Source organism: Podarcis raffonei, chromosome 14 (genome assembly GCF_027172205.1).
Source record: "Podarcis raffonei isolate rPodRaf1 chromosome 14, rPodRaf1.pri, whole genome shotgun sequence".
Taxonomy (NCBI): Eukaryota; Metazoa; Chordata; class Lepidosauria; order Squamata; family Lacertidae; genus Podarcis; species Podarcis raffonei.
In genome coordinates, this window is record NC_070615.1 from 40,165,960 (window position 1) to 40,183,391 (window position 17,432).

At 42.0% G+C, this 17,432-nt stretch overlaps 1 protein-coding gene across 2 annotated transcripts; it reads left to right on the plus strand.

Annotated features, from left to right (window-relative positions):
• Positions 1-1,297: 1,297 nt before the first annotated feature.
• LOC128402166 (acyl-coenzyme A synthetase ACSM3, mitochondrial-like) lies at positions 1,298-16,903 on the plus strand. 2 transcript variants are annotated; one of them, XM_053366125.1, is made up of 14 exons: positions 1,301-1,441; positions 2,286-2,495; positions 6,008-6,218; positions 6,318-6,528; positions 8,170-8,313; positions 9,763-9,919; positions 10,031-10,110; positions 10,600-10,723; positions 11,116-11,196; positions 11,365-11,466; positions 12,583-12,710; positions 14,436-14,535; positions 14,874-14,993; positions 15,995-16,903. In XM_053366125.1, the coding sequence occupies exons 2-14, from the start codon at positions 2,310-2,312 to the stop codon at positions 16,079-16,081; spliced, it is 1,731 nt and encodes a 576-aa protein (XP_053222100.1). In that variant the 5' UTR covers positions 1,301-1,441; positions 2,286-2,309; the 3' UTR covers positions 16,082-16,903. The 2 variants fall into 2 exon arrangements, with proteins under 2 accessions (XP_053222102.1, XP_053222100.1); XM_053366127.1 differs by lacking the exons at positions 14,436-14,535; positions 15,995-16,903 and having other exon boundaries at positions 1,298-1,441; positions 14,874-14,961.
• Positions 16,904-17,432: the final 529 nt, after the last annotated feature.

Below are 17,432 nucleotides of genomic sequence, written 5' to 3' on the forward strand. Positions count from 1 at the left end.
TTGAATTGTGTTCAGTCCACCATTCTCACCAATTCACCATGGATAGATTGGTATTACTGGAAAGCCCATTTTGATGTTTCCACTGGTGAAAGTACAATTACAGCATCCTGCGATGGAGATCTGAATGCAGGCTAGATGGAATCTCCACTACTTCTTCCTCTCTCTCTTTTCTTGAAAACATTGGGTTTTTTTAATTATTTCCTTCAATGTAACAAGGAACAATAAAAAAGGAACAAATAAATCATCAATAAATAACACAGTGGTACCTCGGTTTACAAACTTAATCCATTCCAGAAGTCCATTCTTAAACCGAAACCGTTCTTAAACTGAGGCGCGCTTTCCCTAATGAGGCCTCCCACTGCCGGTGCCCTTCCACCATTCAGATTCCATTCTTAGACCGAGGTAAAGTTCTCAAACCGGGACACTACTTCCGGTTTTGCGGAGTTCATAAACCGAATCGTTTGTAAACAGGACTGTTCTTAAACCAAGGTACCACTGTAAAATAAAATAAAATTATCACACACAGAGTGGGTTATATACACATGTATGCACAACACAGGCATGTATATGCATGTGGTATACAGAATAATTTAAGTGACTGAAACTAAATAAAATAATGGGCCTACACAACAAGAAGAGATATAAAATGTTTAGGACTGAGGTGAATGGTTAGACAAGAAAGGCAAGCAGTATCTCAGAGGATATTTAGTACATCCAGGTTGTATGAGGTAAGTCAAGAACCACATATTTTCAGATTTTTCTGATTCTATCAGTCCTCTGAGAAGCCTCTTTCACTGGGTAAACTTTTTCTTATAATACCAAATTCTAGACTTCACTTTCCCTCCAGAGAGAACATAGAATTATGTTTCCAGTGGTGAGCTATTTCCATCTTAGTAGTCAAAGGAAGAAATAAAATCAAGTCTTTGGCAGTTAAATCATTCATGTTATCCAGGAAGATAGAGCGCAAACCAAACCAGGGTCACGAGGAAGGATCTGACGAACAATAGCGGAGATTTGTTGGAAAACTTCACCCAAGACACCCAAGACACGTCCAAAGGTAGACAAAGGTAACCATTCCATTGCACCCCTCCAGCAACTGGGTGTGAGGTCAGCATTCATCTTAGACAGATATTTTGCTAAAGCAAAATAAAGCCTAACCTATCCTCTTGCTGACCAGTCTCTCTCATCCATTAATTTATTTTAACACAAATGTTTTAACATAAATTAATGGACTAAGGGAGCGCTTTGGGATATAAGTGACAATCTAGTAGAACATTAACACCAGATTGCAGAACAATTGTAGAAAAAGGTTGCCCAATGTCGCTGAATGGAGTAAAAGTTAATGTTTATGTTCTTAAAGCTTAAACATTTTCAGCTAAATCTGACTCTCTTAAACTCTGGTGAATTTCCTTTTGCACTTCTTCCCAGAGTGTAGGATGTGGTAAGTATGTACAGGTAAATATATATATATTATACTATTTCTTGTTCCAGTCTGAAAAAAGCTTAAGAAGTTTCCTTTAGCAAACTCAGATGGCAGTAAATGGGGTTTCTGAATTTCAGACCTATAGGTATGCATCTAACAATGAAACAATCTAATCTGACATAAATATATAGGTCCCAGTGCCCAACTAAGGATAGTTACAAAAGCAGTCTGACTGAAATGAACTATGACTAATATTTCCTTTCAGGTATTTTTTTTAAAAAGAACAACTTTAGACACAACCATGTTTTTAATGGATCAGAGCCAATTTAGGTTGTGCATTTAAACCTGATTAGGTTATCTTGCTCAAGAGACCGGACCCTGCCCACTGGACTCTTTGCTGTAAGGAAACAGAGCTGGAAAATGCACTGTGAAGTGTGGTGTAACAATTGCTTGATGCAACACTATATAGCAAATCACCAATATTCAGTAAGCAGTTGACATTATCTACCCTCTGCCGCCCACAAACGTGAAGTGTAGTTGATGCTTGTGAACAGCTAACTTTGGTGCATTCCGGTCTACCACTTGCACACTTTATCGTTGGGGTCCATTGCAGGTTGTACATTACACACAGTTAGCCTCCTATTTTCAGCGTGAGACTGAAGGAACTAATACTCTGAGCTCTTAATTTCCGCCCTGGAGAAAGATCCTGGATCTGAAGTGAAGTTGCATTTCCATTGCATCGTTCCAGTTGCATCGTTACCATCCGTCTTTCTTTTTCATGTACTACAACATCAGTGTTTGTTTTCTGTTCTTGAGCAGAATTTGGAATGTTCTTTTTTTATCCTTTTGGTTTTCCATCAAGGCAAGATCATTCACGGCAGCTGCAATGAAGCATCTCTCCAGACTTTTAAAATCTCTGAGTGCCTCCAAATTGCCCTGTACAATTAAAAGTCAACCTTGCAGTGGATCTCCAGATTTGGATTTCTCCGACTATGAAGCTCTCTACAAGAATGTGCCCGAACATTTCAATTTCGCAAGCGATGTGCTGGATAAATGGAGCCAAAAGGAGAAGGTATGAAACTCTGTCTGTCATGATTTCTTCCTAATATTATCAATCAATCATCAATCAATCTTTATTACGGTCCAGAGACCCAACAAATCATTACAAATCAATACACAATTTTGTTGCATTGTGCAAAATATGAGCAGGCCAGGGCTGAACTGATATACCCTTGCTGGTACCTTTCCCGGGAAAATCAGAGGCTCACTATGTCAGGTTCCTACTGGAAGACCGGACAAATGCTAGAACGTTAGCAGTGGCAAAGTTTTTATCGGTGGTTGCAAGAACAAATGAGCCCTATATTCTAAACAAAATGCTTGACTAATATTATCAGCCAGCCTTTCTTTGCTGTTTACAGTCAACAGTCATTGCAACAAAAACAATTAATCCAGGTGGAAGTTAGCATCAATTTTCCAATCCGCAAATCATCCAAACTTAAAATTGTAAAATTCCCTGAATCATTTAAATTAAAATGCCCCTTTGGCAATCAACACTGGTTTTTTTAAAAAATATATATATATACCGGTAGCTTTCTTACTGCTGGCATATATAACATTACTCTATAGGTAACAAATGAAGCCATCTAATAATATTATGTCATCTCATAGACAGAAATGCATTACTACTGCAATGTGCTCTACGTGGGGCTACCTTTGAAGGTGACCCAGAAACTGCAATTAATCCAGAATGCAGCAGCTAGGCTGATGACTGGGAGTGGCCGCCGGGACCACATAACACCGGTCCTGAGAGATCTGCATTGGCTCCCAGTACATTTCTGAGCACAATTCAAAGTGTTGGTGCTGACCTTTAAAGCCCTAAATGGCCTCGGTCCTGTATACCTGAAGGAGCGTCTCCACCCCCATCGTTCAGCCTGAGCATAGCTGTCAACTTTCAGATTTGAAAATAAGGGATCAGCAGCCTCAAAAATAAGGGATCAGCAGCCTCAACTGTCCCAGGGACAGTCTACGGGATATCTAACAATCTGGGATAGCAGCGGGAGCAGCGGGAAATGGCACTGGAATAAGGGAATTTCCCGCAAAAAAAAGGGAAGGTTGACAGCTATGACACTGAGATCCAGTGCCGAGGGCCTTCTGGCGGTTCCCTCATTGCGAGAAGTGAGGTTACAGGAAACTAGACAGAGGGCCTTCTCGGTAGTGGCGCCCACCCTGTGAAACACCCTCCCATCAGATGTCAAGGAAATAAGCAGCTATCTTATCTTTTAAAAACATCTGAAGGCAGCCCTGTTCAGGGAAGTTTTTAATATTTAATGCTGTATTGTTTTTAACACTTGATTGGGAGCCGCCCAGAGTAGCTGGGGAAACTCAGCCAGATGGGCGGGGTATAAATAAATTATTATTATTATTATTATTATTATTATTATTATTATTATTATTAATATTATTATTATTATTAACGTTACAATGGACTTGAGCAACTGATCAAATCTCTCCATCATGTTAGTTCCTTAATCAGGGTTACCCTCCTTTGAAATGCAGTATTTCTTAGGACACAATTGATAGTGCTATTAACTTAATTCTAGCAGAAAGAATACACCTGGGCGATACATTGATTTAATACAGCATTCATTCCACTATCAAGGAAGTGAAAATAGGGGTGGGAGAAGGAAACTGATTAAGTTTGAATTTAAAGGCAGACTTACGTAATTTGCATTTCCTGAAACAAGGTTCAAACCAAATGAAGCCATCCTTCAAAATCTGCAGTTTTTCAAATTTTGCAGTGTGGCCCTCCAGCCAAATAGTTTGTACAGACATGCATATACTAGTTTAAAGCTATTAGATTGTATTTTGGTGAAAATAGCATGCAAATATGCATTATATGAGGGAAAATTGCTTTCAAAAATGTTTATATCAGGATAAATTTGCGCTAAAAGACTGATGAATTTTCATGAGGGTTTAAAAATAAAAAACTGCAAACTGATGGGGAAATATGGGATCTTGCCAAGCCTATCCACGTGGTTCAGAATTAGATCCCTGCCACTGTACTCAACAAGACTTTCTCCAAAATAAGTTGGAATGAATTGGAATGCAACATCAGATTGCAACATCAGAATAAAAGTCCATTTCATGTTCATTGTTTTATTTTATCTATAGTTTGGTAAATGTTATGCTGACATATTTTGTATGTTTGATCAGTATTTATCAGTATTTACTTGTGAATGGCTTGTTTTCTTTTCTGTAAACAGCTTAGAGGCTTCTTGTTGGACAAACAGTAGATAGATTTTTGGGTAAGGGTTTCTACTCTGCATGCAGAAGGTCCCAGGTTCATTCCCCAGCATCTGTCAGGCTTCAGGAAATTGGCTCCCTGCCCCCCATGGTAGTAGATAAGCAGAACAAAGGAAAAGGAGTCTTCTTACCAGTTAGAAACTTTAATAATCACAGCGAGACGACAAAGAACGCAGCTCCTGGAAAGGGAGGTGCTCCCAATTACGGACCACCACCCCCTTCCATCCCTATTAATCTTCGTCATTCCCACGTCTTGTAATCTGAGCTTGTACCTGCTAATATTGTAATGTCTCATTCTCACATTGCAGAATGTTGCGGGTTGCCTTTAATTACTTACCGTATTTTTTGCTCTATAAGACTCACTTTTTCCCTCCTAAAAAGTAAGGGGAAATGTGTGTGTGTGTGTTATGGAGTGAATGCAGGCTGCGCAGCTATCCCAGAAGCCAGAACAGCAAGAGGGATCGCTGCTTTCGCTACACAGTGATCCCTCTTGCTGTTCTGGCTTCTGGGATTCAGAATATTTTTTTTCTTGTTTTCCTCCTCCAAAAACTAGGTGCGTCTTATGGTCTGGTGCATCTTATAGAGCAAAAAATACGGTAATGGATTTATGAGAATGGGAACTATTTAAATGTCTCCTCTCTCTCTGCTCCTCTGCTGAAGAAGATGGATGTGAGAGTCATCTTGTTGTTTTGTTATTTGCTTTATAGATAAAACCTTTGATGTTACTATTCCCACCACAGTTGCTTCTGCTGCATTCTGCTGTAAAGGACTGAGTTTACTATCTGCAAAAGGGCGTTTAATGCTCACAGTACCCTCTGTGCTTTCTGTTCTGACACTTTCCGAGCCCTTCTTGACCTTGGGCTGAGCGGAGGAATGCTGTCCAGAGACTGAGAATCTGTTAACCCTCTCTCTTCCAGTGCTTCTTCTCCTAGCTGTTCCCCATCCAGTATTTCCCAGCTTCTGCCTTCTGAACTATGCCCCTCTGCAAACCACTGTTCCAAATCTATACTGTCCTCCTGCTCCTGCGAAGATTCAGGAGCAGGAGAAGGGGGAAACGCCCACCATTCCTCCTCAGTGCAGCCCTTCTCAGCATGGTCCCTGACAGCATCTCCACATAAGCTGGGAAAGACTTCCATTGGAAACCCTGGGGGGCTGCTACCAGTCAATGTAGAAGATACTGAACTATATAGATCTATGGTCTGAATCGGTATCAGGCAGCTTCCTGTGTTGTAAAACGAATAACTATCCCCCGTATACTTTTCCATCTTTTGTACCTGATAGGATGGAAAGAGACCTTCCAATCCCGCTCTTTGGTGGGTAAGTGGGAAAGGCGAGGAGGTGCGGTGGAGCTTTGAGGAGCTGGCATTCTTATCCAAGAAATCAGCCAACGTCCTCTCCAAAGCCTGCAATCTGCAGAAGGGAGATCGAATCATCATCCTCCTCCCCAGGGTGCCTGAGTGGTGGCTGATAAGTGTGGGCTGCATCAGAGCAGGTCAGTCAAGTCCTCTCTGTGCTAGGAACCAACAGAAAGATCCATTTTTGCTGTGTCTTCCTCTCCTCTCTTTTTAATCACGCTTTGTTTTGCTCCTAGGTGTCACCTTCATCCCAGCCACGACACTGTTGACTGCTAAAGACATCTTGTACCGGCTCCAAAAGTCTCGGGCCAAATGTATAGTTACAAACGATGCCTTGGCTCCATTGATCGACTCTGTTGCATCTGATTGCCAGTTCCTGAAAACTCGGATGTTGGTCTCCAAAGGCACCAGCAGAGAAGGATGGCTAAACTTCCATGACCTGCTGAAGTGAGAATCTCTGCTGCCTTGTTAAGCAAGTCAGGGATAAGTCAAAGAGTGAGATAGAAAAACCTGCAATCTTCATCCTCTAGACAGGAGATAAAGGAGATAAGTAACTATACAGCTTTTAGAAGACATCTGAAGGCAGCCCTGTATGGGAAAGGGTTTTTTAAAAAACGTTTAATGTTTTATTGTGTTTTAATATACAGTCGTACCTTGGAAGTCAAACAGAATCCATTCCAGAAGTCCGTTCAACTTCTAAAATGTTTGGAAACCAAAGTGCGGCTTCTGATTGGCTGCAGGGAGCTCCTGCAGCCAATTGGAAGCTATGGAAGCCCTATCAGACGTTCGGCTTCCAAAAATAGTTCACAAACCAAAACAGTCACTTCTGGGTTTGCTGCCTTTAGGAGCCAAAACGTTCAAGAACTAAGCTGTTTGGAAACCAAGGTATGACTGTATGTTGGAAGCCACCAAGGGTGGCTGGGGTAACCCAGTCAGATGGGTGGGGTATATATAATAAATTATTATTATTATTATTATTATTATTATTATTATTATTATTATTATACCAGGAAGGTGGCCAGGGTGATTCCTTCCAGATGTTGTGCCCCAGGCACCATGGTCAATGTTCAGGGGTGATAAATATTGTTGCCCTGCGATAAATGGAGGGTATGAGGGATTTGGCCTGGAAAACAATAAAGAAAATAACCAGTGTTTGCAAACCTTGTCACCCAATCAGTAGGGCTTGCCTGATACATTTTTCTGCTGGAGAAGAACAAGATCATGCAAAGGGATGGGGGAGGAATTTGGTTTGCTTCAGATTTTAGTGTGAAACTACCTAATTCACAATTTATGAAACAATGTGTGAACTCAAAGGCAGCCGTTTTCAACTTCTCTGAAAATTGTGATGCAATTGTCCCACCAAATACTGTGTACAGAAATGCATACAGCGTGTGCATAAATATGCACACATTAGTGAAAATTACAGCCACAAACCATTGTGTGAGGAAACATCACTTGCAAAAATGGGCTAAACAGACAAAGGTGTGTGCAAAAAATATGTATTTTGACAGAAAATGTCCACTAAAACCTTGGGAGAATTTTCATGAGGGCTTTAAAAAAGAAAAAATTGCAAACTGGTGCAGAACATAAGACTGGAAGAACGAGAAACTGATGTAGATCATAATGGAGTCTTATGGACGAGGGCTCAGTACTGCAACATTTTGCTGCAGGTCCCACATATTCATTTTCTCATTTGTAGTCTAGTCATGCACACCGGAAGCCAAATCCCCATGCTACTCAATTAGTATAAAAATGCCTCTCATAAACGAATAAAAATAAAATTGACCAACAACAAGTTCAGGACAAAGGAAAGCATTACATAACAGAACTACTTATTGGATGCTACCAGATGTTGTGGGAGATGTTCCCTCTATTTCTACTGTTCAGAGATGAGTGTTGATCTTTACGTAGCCAAAACAGCACTATCCATGTACAAAGTGGGACGCTTCTGTAACGGAACCATTTGGTAACAGACACATCCAAATCCTAAAAGAAGCTGAAAGAATTTCACAATTTGAGCTTGCAAGATCATAAGCCATTTTGACCACATCTAGTCCACTTTTACATACCCGCTTCTCTGCTTTAAAGAGCTGCAGGTGATGATCACCAGCCTGTTAAAACAAGGAGTGAAGATCCAATGATCATCTACTTCACCAGTGGAACCACAGGTTATCCCAAAATGGTGGAACATTCCTGCAGCAGTTTGGGGATTGGACTAGCAAGCACCGGAAGGTATCTCCTATCCCTTTCTAAATCTTCAGGTGCAGGAAACACAGCAGAGAGTCCTATGTGAGGTTTGAAGAGTGACAATTTCATTGTGGCAGACGTCATCATGTCCAGTGACTGTGGCCTCCCCCAAAAGTTTAAACCACAATAAAGTGTCAATCCTCGGATACCCAAAGTAGGGCAACTGGACACAGCTGGGCTGGCTTGCTGATGTTATTATGCAAATCTATGGTGTGACCACACTTGGGGTGCTATGTACATTTCTGGCCACCTCACCTCAAAAAGGATATTGTGGAACTGGAACATATTCAGAACTTTAAAAGGAGCCTGTTAGAACAGTCCATTGTGTCCAGTCCGATGCCCATAAGAAGCCTCCAAACAGGATCTGAGTGCAATAGTACTTTCCCTACTTGTACCTCCTAGCAACTGGTATTCAGAGGCGTGCTACCTACAACATAGAGATAGGACACAGCAGTCTTTAGATGAGCCTTATTCTCTGTGAAGATGTCTAATCCTTTTTTAAAGCAATTGAGGTTGGTGAACATCTCACCAAACACTGCCAACACAGCTAATCACAGTTTCAGGGAGGTTGTTTAAATCTGAGATATTGCCCAACCTTGATCAGCTTAAAGTCATCCCCCCCCACAAACTCCACATTCCAGTAGTTGCTGTTCTTTAAGTCTTAAAACCAAAAGATCTGACCACATATGACTTTGTGTTACATCTCGTGTGGCCCTCAGACATTGGCTGTTTAATTAAATGTAATTCTAGGGCACCGATCATAGAATCATAGAATTGTAGAGTTGGCAAGCACCCCAAGAGTCATCTAGTCCAATTTCCTGCAATGCAGGAATGTCAATTAAGCATCCATGGCAGATGGCCATCCAACCTCTGCTTAAAAACCTCCAGTGAAGGAGAGTCCACAACTTCCTGAGGGAGTCTCTTGAACAGCTCTTACCGCCACAAAGTTCTTCCTGATGTTTAGTCAGAATCTCATTTCTTGTGACTTGTAGCCATTGGTTTGGGTCCTACCCTCCAGAGAAGGAGAAAACAAGCTTGCTCCATCTTCCATGTGACAACCCTTTAGATATTTGAAGATGGCTAGCACATCGCCTCTCAGTCTCCTCTTTTTCAGGTTAAACATACCCAACTCCCACAACCGTTCCTCATAGGGCTTGGTTTCCAGACCCTTGATCATCTTGGTTGTCCTCCTCTGTACATGTTCCAGCTTGTCAACATCCTTAAATTGTGGTGCCCAGAATTGGACACAGTATTCCAGATGTAGTCTGACCAAGGCAGAATAGAACAGCACTATTCCTTCCCTTGATCTGAACACTATACTTCTGTTGATGCAGCCTAGAATAGCATTAAGTCTTCTTCTTTTCTTCACATGTACAGCTGACAAACCAAGTGTTCCCCATCTTATATTACACTTGTTTGCCTCCTTATTAACAGGAACTGGATGGACCTGAAAGCTTCAGATTTGATGTGGGGTTTCTCCGACACAGGCTGGATCAAATTTGCCTTCAGCAATGTGTACCCTACATGGATGCTAGGGGCATGTGTCTTTCAGCATGGCATGCTGCAGTTCGAGCCAACAACCGTTCTCAATGTAAGGCTAAGATTGCCCTATTCGAAAGGCAGGAAGCATGTAAAATATAAGATGTGTGAGACCTCCTGAATCACATGATGCATTTGGAGTGTGTGTGCTTTCCCCCCCTAGACTCTCTCCAAGTATCCAGTGACGATATTCTGTGGCACCCCAACTATTTTCCGTATGTTTCTGCAGCACGACGTTAGCAGGTACAACTACCTGGCTGTGGTTTCTAGAACTCCACCCTAGAGTAACTTGATTCCTGTTTGTTTACCTCACTTCAAAGTCACTCTGCCTGGCTTGAGTCCCGTGATGGCTGGTGCCTGTCGGAACTGGTTGGGCAAAAGACAGGGAGGCCAACAGTAGGTGGAGCCAAAGAGCCAATAATAGAGAAAAAACTCCCCTACTGGTTCTAAGTAAGAACTCCATGGGAGATGACTGAGGGTAGACTTTGATGAGGCACTGCACAATTTGCCTAAATAGACTAGCCTCTGCTGGCTGACTCTTTTGTTGCCCTTCCCCTTTTCAATTTTACCTCTATGCCTATAAAATTCTCAGAGTGTGGATCCAGCTGAGGCCAAATTGGTGCCACTCATTCTTTGCTTTTCCGTGTGTTCTGGATAAAAGTCGGATCTGGTAGAATTAAAACGGTTGTCTCTTTTTAGGAAGACTAAATGCTTCTTCATATCCTTGTTCAGATACCAGTTCAAGAGTCTGAGACGATGCCTGAGTGGTGGGGAGCCAACCAACCTTGAAGTGATTGAGCAGTGGAAAGCTCATACCGGAATAGTAATCCGTGAAGGCTATGGGCAGACAGAGACTGTATGTTTGTATTCAGACACAAACATATATGCCAATGAGCAACAGAAGCCTATCAAATCTGTATGCATGCTTTCCCCCCCAAACTCCCCAACTTTGATATGTCCCTCAGTCCATATTGATCATACATAATTCTTATGCAGCACATTCATGATTTGTCTGCACAGGTAGAAACAGGGGGAAATTGACACCCAGAAGCCCAGGCTCAATGTGATGCCAAGAATATCTGATTGGGTGGGGTGAGGGAATGGAATGGAATACCCTGTAAAAGAATGTGGCTGTTGTTTTTTGGAATCCTTTGCAAGAAGACTTCAGAGAGAGAGAGAGAGAGAGAGAGAGAGAGAGAGAGAGAGAGAGAGAGAGAGCTGATTGCACATCTACCATTTTTTCCTCAGACCATACTTTGTTCAACCCCGAAGGATATGAAAGTCAAGCCGGGGTTTATTGGACCATCATCTCATCCCTTTGATATCCAGGTAGGCATGTTTATAACACAGGGGAGCTATAATGGTCATCCTGGTTGTAACAGCCCATGTTGTATGATTTAATATCACGATACCATATTCTAGTAAAACTTAACACTCAGCTAAAATGACAAAATGGAAAAGCTTGCATAACCCACCCTTGTTTATCTTTCTTTCTAGATAATAGATGAACATTGCAATCGCCTGCCTCCTGGGGAAGAAGGAGACATTGCTGTTAAAATCAAACCCAAAAGGCCCTTGGGTCTCTTCTCTGGCTACGTGGTAAGGAGCATAGGTGCCAACTCCCTGAGGCCCTGGGCACCCACAAATTTCAGTGCCAAGGCCATGCATGCTGCATGGCACCCATGGCCCCAGGCACCCACGGTCACAGGGCCAAGCTGGCACTGCTGGTACGGCAGGACCCTTTCAAATGGTTGGGCATTATTCAATGAATATATGATCACAAGTGTTTCCTCAGCAGACACTAGGAGGACAAAGACTTCACCAAGACCTACTGGCTTCATTTTTCTGCATTCTTGCTTAATGCACTGAGGGTTTTTTTTAATATTTTGGTCCATTTTTGTTCATTCATTTAAGGTCCCAGGACAGGTGGCAAAAATAAAATACACAATTATAAGACACTTGTGACCAAAAAGCAAACAACTTAAAAACAATTCCCTATATCAAAATCATTCAAGAATGTAAAAGCAATCAATTTCACCTCTAGAAACATTTAAAAAAAAAAAATAGTTCCAATACTGATGTCAATTGAGGTAAGAAATATATCCATTTAAAGGACTGTTGAAAGAGGAAGGTCTTTCAATGCTTATGGAAGCTGCCTTCCTGGAAAGAAGTTTTTGGATGAAAGTGTAATTTATGGATTCTTAAAAGTAAGTAAAAGTTTTAAAGGGGTATTCACCAAATTCATAGAGGATGTAATTATTATTATTTGTTGCTTTCCACAATAAATGACTCAAACTTACTTGCAAAACCATAATATGACCATCAGTTGATGGGAACAGCAATGGGAGGGTGTACAGGAATAAAAAGGCCTTTGATCTGATCCAGCAGGACTCTTTAGAATGATATTGACAAATGTGTGAATGTTGTGGAGACGCGAGAGACTGAGACATCCTTAAGCCCCAGCTTGATGCTCCTGCTTTCTTGCGTACATCTTTGACATCTCTGGCAAACCAAATGTGAGAGCCAACTCCTCACCCACCAAAAAAACCACACACACACAAACATTGAATTTGCTGTAGTAGGAGAGCATTCTGTCTGTGTTGCTAGATCTGCAATAGGCCCTTCACAAGGAAAGGACACCCCTTGATGTTGCTGTAATCGAGAGATAAATGTTTCCCTCTTTGGCTTTAGTGATTTCTGCTGCATTGTTCTTAGGATGACCCTGAGAAAACAGCCTCGACAGAACGTGGAGACTTCTACATCACTGGGGACCGAGGGATCATGGATGAAGATGGCTACATCCGGTTTGTGGCAAGAGCTGATGATGTCATCTTATCTGCTGGGTAAGCCTATTTTATGGGCACATTTATTTGCAGCAGAGGTGGGGAATATTTTTCAATCTGAGGGCCACATTTCTTCCTGATGACCTTTCAGAGGCCACCTGCCAGAGGTGGGTAGGTCCAGAGGCAAAAGGAGGTGGAGCAACAAATGTACATTTTACCTAAAGCAGGTTAGTTTCTGCACATACTTTCAAACACCCTTCTTTAGCTTCCATCCAGGAAAGCAAGAGGCATTATTGATGTTCAAAGTCACGTTCTAGCAAGGCAAAAGCACTCAAGGATGATGCAAATCCGGCAAGGAGTGTGGCCTGAGGAGAGTCCTGAGGGCCCAATGGAGAGGCCTGCAGGGCTGTGTCTGGCTCCTGGGCCTGAGGCTCCCCACCCCCAATTTACATCATGCATACAGGTCACCCCATGCACACCAGTCTCTAGGCGACTCTCAAACATGAAACAGTAAAATACCATGTTAAAAAATTGTTAGCAGAGATCAAACTGGTTTCACACCATAGCTAAAAAAAATACACCATATGTGAACAGTGCCATACCTGTCAACTGCCCTGGAAAAAACAATGTTTTAAAAGGTTATAAATATAAAACTGTCAGGGACTGGGCTGAGGTGAAATGGTGGAGACCGTCTCCCCAGCCTAACCTTTCCAGAGAAGAAGAAGACAGTTCAGAATTACAACAGGGGTTTGAGGGAAGTCACAACTCAGAGGTAGATGAGGGGAGAAGTTGGGAAATAATGGGACAGGAGGAGCAGGCAGAGCAGGAGCAGCTGACTGACATGTTGTCACTAGAAAGCATTCCAGACCCACCATCTCCCAGAACCCGGTGAGCCTTAAAAGTAGGAGAGCAAAGAGCTCAAAGACAGGAGGTGGGAGTGAAGGGGGGTGGAGATTCACTGGGACAACGCCATTATCCAAGAGGCTGTGTTCCAAAGCCTCTCTCTGTAAATATTGAATAAAAAGCAGATGGTAAGAAACTTTTCTTTGTCTTTGTGCTTTCCTGGGCAACCAGCCGTGGGAGTTGCTGGCAGCCACCTAACAAAAACCAATTCCAAACAACATACTTCAAATCAATTCAAATTCAGAGCAGAGACAGACTTTAGAAGACATGTGGAAAGGAGTAAGCATATCGGTATGTAATGAATGAAGCTTTGCAGGGTTAAAGAAAGAGAAAAATGGTGTAAAAAGTATAAAGATACAGGTAATCTACATTAGACACAACAACTTAGAAAGATTAAAAATGTCGAGGTCTTAGAACAAAGGAAGGAAGTCAATATGTGTATATGTAATGATTAGATTAGAATGATGATATGGTTTTATTTGTAGATGTGTGTTTTTGTTTTTTGTGTTCTTTTTTCTCTTGTGTTTTGTTTTTTTCTTGTTTGGACTGTTTTATTTTGGATTCAATGTTTGTAATTTTTGTTGTAATTTTGCATTGAATTTTTTTAAAAAAAAAAATTTAAAAAGAATGCTTGTGGAAAGAGGAGCATCTATAGGAGACTCCCGAAAAGGACTTTTCTCCAAACCAATATACTGTATCTCAAATGTTATAACCTTTCCTACTAGAGGAACTGCTCTATCATCTTCATTGTTTTTGTCGCCCTTCCCCAATTCTGCAGTATTTTTTTGGGGGGGGGTGAAGCGTCCAGAAAAGAATTTAACTTGCGACTCTTGGTATGCAAAGCATGTGTCCTCATGTTGAGCTATGGCTCCTCCTTGTTAGGTATCGTATCGGGCCCTATGAAGTGGAACATGCCTTAATGGAACACCCAGCAGTGGCAGAATCGGCCGTTGTCAGCAGTCCAGATCCCATCAGGGGAGAGGTAACATGAAATGGACCACCATCCACAGTCAGCACCTGGGCATCAGACTGAGCAGGCAGACATGTCACTTGGTGACAATTTCCTATTCTCCACCCTCCTTGTGATGAGATGCACTGTATTTCTACTCAAACTATGCCTGTTATTCCCAAATTTGCATGAATACATATCCATTCACATATATCCATTTACTGCACACAAGTGGTGTAGTGACAATAAAGGTTTGTTATTGTTGTTGTTGTTGTTGTTGTTGTTGTTGTTATAATTTCCATTTTTATGCAAAATCTTGTAGGTTGTGAAAGCATTGATTGTGGCCTTTCTTTTATTTTTTTGGGTGGTAGGTTGTAAAAGCCTTTATCGTCCTGTCGCCTGCTTACGAGTCACGAGAGAAAGACCAATTAATTTGTGAGCTGCAGGAGCATGTCAAGAAGACAACAGCTCCCTACAAGTACCCCAGAAAGGTAAGAAGAGGGTTTGCGGTTCCTGGGCATCAATCTTGAGGCTGGATTTAACAACAGGCAACCCCAGCCAGCAGGCTTGGACTGCGGTATAGCCTGCCAACTCCAACATTTGAACTGCCCAATCATGATCAGATAGGGAGGAGCAGCCTGAACAACAGACCAGAGTCAGGAAGTCTTCACTGCTGTCTAGGAATAAAAGCCTTGGACACTCAGTACAGTCATCCAAAGACAGCCGCCCCTCCCTCCCCTCACGCTGCTGTTGTTTAACATGTCATCAAGCACAATTCTGTATACAGGATGAGAGTGTATTGCACGCTAAATATCTCAATGCATCACATACTATAACTCCAAATAATGCAAGCTCAAAGAATATATATAAATATACAGTCTCAAATCAGTCTTGAAGAGATATATACAATCGTACAAATTACTATTCAATGCCACCAGGTTCAAGAGTTCAACTGTATTGTACTGAAGGCCAGAGCGCAGGTTCTCTGCATTAAATCTTGTAGATAAGAAACTGTGTACGAGGAGGACTCTGACAACGAGACGTCCGGGTAAAATCTCTGTCTCGTCTTCCTCCTTCAGGTCGGTCCAAGTACACTGATGAACAGGCAACTTGATGCTCACAATTAGGTCAGGTCCTGCCTTGCGTGGGCACTCAGCTTCTGGTTTAGCATGTGTCTTAACCTTGCTTTTGCTTCCAGGTGCCCCCTGTGTATTGACCTTGCTATGGTTTGAAATAATAATAGTAATAGTAATAATAGTAATCTTCTGGGAGCAAATTCCACAGCTTATGTATGTACTGTATGAAGAAGTACCTCTTATTATCTGTCCTGAATCTTCGAACATTCAGCTTCAATGGATCACCCTGAGTCTAAGTCATTTAAACACTTCTATCATCCTTTCCCCTGGGAAAAGGAATGACTACAATGACCAATAAAATGTGCTCCTCTCTCTCTCTCTCTCTCTCTCTCTCTCTCCTTGATCTTTCAAAACAGATAGAGTTTGTTCAAGACCTGCCCAAGACAATTTCTGGAAAAATCCAAAGGAAACAGCTGAGGAAGAAGGAGTGGGAGAAAGCCTAACAGGACTCTGAAACCAGCATGAAAGGACTGGTTCTTATTTGTCTCAATAGTCTCAGAGATAGATAGATAGATAGATAGATAGATAGATAGATAGATAGATAGATGATAGATGATAGATAGATAGATAGATAGATAGATAGATAGATAGATGATAGATATAGATAGGAGATGTAAACTGTTTGCCATCAGGGAAAATTAGACATCACCAATCACCTATCAGCATACGGTAACATTAAAGGGTTTCTGACTATGCATGAAGCCTGACGTCAGCGCTTTCCAAATCACTTCAAGGTTGGATTACTGTAATGCACTCTGTGTGGGGCTTCCCTGGCACCTGACCCAGAAACTGCAGCTGGCCCAGAATTCTGCAGCATGGCTGCTGACAGGAGTAAAACTCCATCCGCATATGACACCTCTGCTCAGAAATCTGCTCTGGCTGCCCATTGGTTACTGCGACAAGTTCAAAGGCGTATATTAAGCCCGTAACAGTTTGGAACCAGTTCGTTTGTGAGATCACCTTACCCCATACATGACCACGCAAATTCCCCCTACACCTAATCTTTCCTATCACCTCCTTTAAGTAGAGATTTCATTTGTTTGTACCTCCTGCATGCACATGTGCCAGTGGCGAACTTTGGGCTTTAAAATTTCAGCTGCGCTCTGCAATGCCAAAATTTAGCACTCCCCATGCCTTCCATTGTGCATCAATGTTTCAGCGCCCTCTCGACTCGGCACCCAATGCAGGCGAACCAGTCATGCTCCCCTAAATCCGCCTCTTCATGTGCCCAACTTCTGCGCTGTGATTCCTTACTGAATATACTTTAAGAAATAGATGATTGGGTTCCACTGCCCATTATTAATCTGTTCTAGGTTACAATTGCAAAAACAAAATAAAAAAGACCTCTGTTCATTGCCAAGTTGTGCTTAACGTTGTTTTTAACCATACATCACCTGAAGCAAAAGGACGTGTGCAATCTTAGTGTGCTCATTTGGTTGTTTATATCATAAGCATTTGGTGAAACACAGGGCAAAGGAGCTGTCCCCTCTCTAAATAACTTTGCTACCCATGTCTTCAAGAAGACCTTGGTTCTCTTTCATTGCCACAAAGCCGAGCTCACGAACACATCTGCTCAGATGCAGCCTGGGAGAACAGCAAACCGGTCTGATGGCCAAGCTGCCAATTATCTTTCAGCAAAGACCTCAATGGAGTGATTACCTGGCAAACAAACAGCAGTTCCCAGAAGGAACGGTGCCAAGTGCCGCCCCGCAGGTGGATCTATAATACCCCAGCACTTTGGGGGATAATGCTGTGTTTCTACAACGACTAAGCTTTTAATTGATGCTGGTGAGG

Bases quoted from the DNA above. Each gene is read 5' to 3' on its own strand.
- LOC128402166 (XM_053366125.1), top strand. From the start codon at position 2,310: ATGAAGCATCTCTCCAGACTTTTAAAATCTCTGAGTGCCTCCAAATTG. The intron at 9,920-10,030 runs GTAAGGCTAAGA...TTCCCCCCCTAG, and splicing joins AGCCAACAACCGTTCTCAAT to ACTCTCTCCAAGTATCCAGT. The intron at 11,467-12,582 runs GTAAGGAGCATA...CATTGTTCTTAG, and splicing joins GTCTCTTCTCTGGCTACGTG to GATGACCCTGAGAAAACAGC.